The 5,376-nt window shown below is 44.1% G+C and overlaps 1 protein-coding gene across 1 annotated transcript; it reads left to right on the top strand.

The window, feature by feature from the left end:
* Window positions 1-2,350: 2,350 nt before the first annotated feature.
* Window positions 2,351-4,900, top strand: LOC309720696 (uncharacterized protein). The gene is made up of 2 exons (XM_082557833.1): window positions 2,351-3,617; window positions 3,702-4,900. Exons 1-2 carry the CDS (start codon window positions 2,814-2,816, stop codon window positions 4,338-4,340), a joined length of 1,443 nt encoding a protein of 480 aa, XP_082413959.1. The 5' UTR covers window positions 2,351-2,813; the 3' UTR covers window positions 4,341-4,900.
* Window positions 4,901-5,376: the final 476 nt, after the last annotated feature.

The raw sequence follows: 5,376 nt of genomic DNA, 5'->3' as shown, positions 1-5,376 counted from the left end.
AAACATGTTTGTCTGAGTCTTCTATCAAAAGTTACAGCTATTTATATGAAGTTGTACAAAAACGCTTTCTTTCGCCAAGACAGTGCGTTTCTCACTGTTACATGCATTTGAATGGGGAACTCGACCGAAACAAAGTATAGGTTTTCATTATGTGAATAACTTGGAAATCTTAGCTCAAACAGCTGCAAAACATGTTTGCCCAGCACGGAGACCTTGAGTTCTATAAGATAAAGCCATAAACATGTGTATCCGAGTCTTCTATCAAAAGTTGCAGCTATTTCTATGAAGTTGTACAAAAACGCTTTCTTTCGCCAAGACAGTGCGTTTCTCACTGTTACATGCATTTGAATGGGGAACTCGACCGAAACAAAGTATAGGTTTTCATTATGTGAATAACTTGGAAATCTTAGCTCAAACAGCTGCAAAAACCTGTTTGCCCAGCACGGGAACCTTGAGTTCTATAAGATAAAGCCATAAACATGTTTGTCCGAGTCTTCTATCAAAAGTTACAGCTATTTATATGAAGTTGTACAAAAACGCTTTCTTTCGCCAAGACAGTGCGTTTCTCACTGTTACATGCATTTGAATGGGGAACTCGACCGAAACAAAGTATAAGTTTTCATTATGTGAATAACTTGGAAATCTTAGCTCAAACAGCTGCAAAACCTGTTTGCCCAGCACGGAGACCTTGAGTTCTATAAGATAAAGCCATAAACATGTGTATCCGAGTCTTCTATCAAAAGTTACAGCTATTTCTATGAAGTTGTACAAAAACGCTTTCTTTCGCCAAGACAGTGCGTTTCTCACTGTTACATGCATTTGAATGGGGAACTCGACCGAAACAAAGTATAGGTTTTCATTATGTGAATAACTTGGAAATCTTAGCTCAAACAGCTGCAAAACCTGTTTGCCCAGCACGGGAACCTTGAGTTCTATAAGATAAAGCCATAAACATGTGTATCCGAGTCTTCTATCAAAAGTTACAGCTATTCATATGAAGTTGTACAAAAACGCTTTCTTTCGCCAAGACAGTGCGTTTCTCACTGTTACATGCATTTTAATGGGGAACTCCACCGAAACAAAGTATAAGTTTTCATTATGTGAATAACTTGGAAATCTTAGCTCAAACAGCTGCAAAACCTGTTTTCCCAGCACGGAGACCTTGAGTTTTATAAGATAAAGCCATAAACATGTTTGTCTGAGTCTTCTATCAAAAGTTACAGCTATTTATATGAAGTTGTACAAAATAGCTTTCTTTCGCCAAGACAGTGCGTTTCTCACTGTTACATGCATTTGAATGGGGAACTCGACCGAAACAAAGTATAAGTTTTCATTATGTGAATAACTTGGAAATCTTAGCTCAAACAGCTGCAAAACCTGTTTGCCCAGCACGGGAACCTTGAGTTCTATAAGATAAAGCCATAAACATGTGTATCCGAGTCTTCTATCAAAAGTTACAGCTATTTCTATGAAGTTGTACAAAAACGCTTTCTTTCGCCAAGACAGTGCGTTTCTCACTGTTACATGCATTTGAATGGGGAACTCGACCGAAACAAAGTATAAGTTTTCATTATGTGAATAACTTGGAAATCTTAGCTCAAACAGCTGCAAAACCTATTTGCCCAGCACGGAGACCTTGAGTTCTATAATATAAGGCCATAAACATGTTTGTCTGAGTCTTCTATCAAAAGTTACAGCTATTTATATGAAGTTGTACAAAAACGCTTTCTTTCGCCAAGACAGTGCGTTTCTCACTGTTACATGCATTTGAATGGGGAACTCGACCGAAACAAAGTATAGGTTTTCATTATGTGAATAACTTGGAAATCTTAGCTCAAACAGCTGCAAAACCTGTTTGCCTGATGTTTATGATTGCGATTTTAATTCAGTTATTGTCATTATTGAGCCTGTTTTTGTAAGATGTTATAAGTGTGTAGTATGTGTGTGTCATAAATGTGTTTTAGGCGCCATAAATGATAGCATGAATATGTATTCCTTGCTAGCTTGGGAGCTGTGGTGGGTTGAGCTAATCCTCTTCCCCACTGTCTGTATTTGGTCGTAGGAGCTGGAGTGGGCAAATTATTTACTTGGAGGTCTTTCTTTCTTTTACCTTTTTTATCAGGTATGTCAGATTTCATGTTGTTTTTGTTTTATCTTATGTCAAATATGTTATGTGTAAATGCATATTTTATGTTTAATGTAAAAATAAATGCCACCCCTTTTTCTACAACTCCCCTGTGGGAGAGGAGCTGGAGTGGGCAAATTATTTACTTGGAGGTCTTTCTTTCTTTTACCTTTTTTATCAGACACAACGCAGAATCACACCGGTTACACTTGGTGCTGCTGACCCGTCACATCGCCAATCCGCGATCCACCCCTCCTCCTTCTGCTGCCGCTGTTTTCCCGCCTCCTCTCTGCAGCTGTTTGCCAGAATCCTGTGCCCTGCGCTTTGACTCACAGGTTTTTATATCGCATGTGTGATCGATGCCCCGTAATTTGGCTTGCAGGCATCTCTGTCACGTGTGAACGTAAAGGGCAAATACGTAGGTGATCATTTCTGTCACTGTTTCATATTGTTGCCTCAAATTATACAGGCACGGATTGTAATTTTTTTTCTCTATTGATATTGGCTTTTACAGCCTGTTTTAATTGAGAGGAGAAAACAACATTTTATTTTCTATGGTGTTTTGATTCTTTGATGTTTTTTTTCTTCTCCCCACATTTCATTGTTTTGTGAAGTTTTGCATAATTGTGTGTGGGGGTTAGGCTCGTTTTTTTTTGCTGTTGAACAGTGATATCTCACTTGGGCCAACATGTTAAGTGAGGAAACTGTGGATAGCGCTTTGCCTGATCTGTTCTCTGCGGGGAGTAATATGACCTTTGGTTTGGGGAGGGGTCATCAGATTGCTCCAAAGTTTTTTGGGAGGGGTAGGCCAGTAGTCCCGGGTATTGGTGCCCACACTGTAGACCAGCCAGTGATGCACTCACCATTAATGCCAGCAGCTAGCTCCACACCAGCTGCTTGCGAACGCCAAACACACACCCAGGCTGTCACTAGTGACATGTTGAGCAGCTTGATCACTGACTTAGCAAAGCAAATTGGGGAAAATATCACATCCTCTCTTAACTCTATGCACCAGCCAGCCCCCACCCAGCCACAGTCTCCCCAGAATGTGCCCTCGAGCTGCAATGACCAGTCCCAGCTGAAGGTTGTTGTTCAGTCAGACACCAAAGCTCCACCATACTTCAAGGGTGACAACACAGATCTATTTCCCATCGGTGAATGGGAGGACATGATGAGATGTTATCTGCACAGAATCAGCTGTGACACAGATGAAGAAATGTTTGCCATATTAATGTCTAGACTAACTGGCAAAGCCAGAGATGTGGTCAAGGTGTCACTTCGTTGCCGCCCTGAGTTGAATCGGAATGATCCTATTACTGCTGTGTTTGACATACTGAGGTCTAACTTCAGCGACTTGACATATTCCAGCCTGCCCATGAAAGATTTCTACAGTACTGTGCCACGTCCAGGTGAGAACGCCATGGATTACTGGATCCGGTTGAACAAGTCTATTGATGCTGCTGATGAGTGTCTCCGCAGGCGCGGCAAGATGGTAGAGGACCCGAGTAGTGAGGTTGTTTCGATGTTCATTAATCACTGTCCTGACCACAGTCTTACGTTGTCTTTTCAACTGAAGGCCCCTGAGGAGTGGACTGCAGCTGAGGTTCAGAGCCGTCTGGACAACTATGTGAGGAAAATGAGACAGTCTAGTGTTTTGTCTCATAATACAGCAAGTCTGTCCATCCCGCATCAGAGCCCTGTCGCTGTTAACAGCCAGCCCCACTCCAGCGGTGCTCAAGCAGTCCCAGTAACACATGAGCCAGCCTCGTATCCTATGCCCTCTGTTCCCTCTGCAGCCACATGTCAGCCTCTCTCTTCTGATGGCATAGTAAGTGTGCAGCAGCCCTCTGCTTGTCCTCCTTTGACTCTACATGTCATGCCCCCATCTTTGCCAGTTTCTGGCCCTCCTCCAGCTGAGCCAGGTGTTCAACAGATGGTAGCACTGTTTGACAAGGTTCTGTCCATGTGCACTGCATCACTAGCCACTGGTCCTAGGTGCCCACAACCCACAGGTCATTCCCATGGGCACCGCAATGCTCATCGTGCTTCGTGCAGAGTGTGTGGCTCACATGAACACACAACCCATGTGCATTGTAGGCTGTACAAGCTATGCCACAGCTGCTTTGACCCTGGACACATGAGGCGTGAATGCCCACAGTTGCACCAGAAACCAAGCGTTTCAGTCCCTCCTCCCACCGATGCTGCTTTAAACTAGCCAGCCCATGTAACGAGAGGGCATGGGCAGTGTTGATGAAACCCTCAGAAATGCAACAGACCCAGAAGCCATATATGTTAACTGCTGTAGTAGCCTCTCTGATGAGAAGACTGTTATTATGGGTTCACAAAGAGTTGGCAGGGCTAGTGAGTTGTTTTACACTCCAGTGTCGGTCAGTGGCCGGTGTTCCCTGACAAGCATGCTTGATTCAGGAAGTATGTCATGCACACTAAGTGAAGAGGCTGATAGCAAGCTAAGAGCCGCTGGTGTTGCTCTGATTCCGCAGCATATCCCTGAAAATGTGGTGCTGGTTGGTTGCGGTGGCCTTCTCACACAACCGAAATGCATCTATGATTTGGACATTGAAGTATATGGGACTAGGTTTCTTGTACCAACATTTGTGGTTCCTGGGCAAAAAGATGAGCTCATCGTGGGGAGCAATGTGATCCGGCCCATCATTCAGAAGATGAAGGCTGATACAAAGTACTGGGAGCTTATTAACTCCAATTACACTGGCACTGATTGTGAAGACTTCCTGCAGTTGCTGAGCTGTATCTCATGGTGGTCTGCTCCTGTGTTGCCAGATAAAGTAGGTACAGTCAGGTTGCGGAAGAGTGTCACTCTCCTGCCACAAAAAGAATATGTAGTTTGGGGAAAGCTGCCACCTTCTGCCCTCGTGTCTCCAGGAAGTACTGTCGTTGTGGAACCCACGTCAGCCCGTTCCATTCCAAAGAACATAATGGTGGGGCGCATTATAACACCCATGTGGGGAGATCGTTGGGTCCCTATGAAAGTCCTTAACCCAACAGAGAGCCCTGTGACACTTCGTCGCAATGCTAAGATTGCGGATGTCTTTCCTTGTATTGCTGTGGAGGACCTGCCCATCACTCAAGGTCTCTGCGAGACTCTGACTGACCAGCATACCAGTTTTCCCCCCTCATCAGACTCTGTGCCTGACTCTGCACAGCTACTCAAAGATGCTGGGTTGGCTGACATTGATATTGAGGGCTGTGAAGTGTCAGATGGGTGGAAGAGG

Source organism: Aulonocara stuartgranti (assembly GCF_965226115.1).
Source record: "Aulonocara stuartgranti genome assembly, chromosome: 13".
Taxonomy (NCBI): Eukaryota; Metazoa; Chordata; class Actinopteri; order Cichliformes; family Cichlidae; genus Aulonocara; species Aulonocara stuartgranti.
This window is presented reverse-complemented; position numbering and strand designations above follow the sequence as displayed.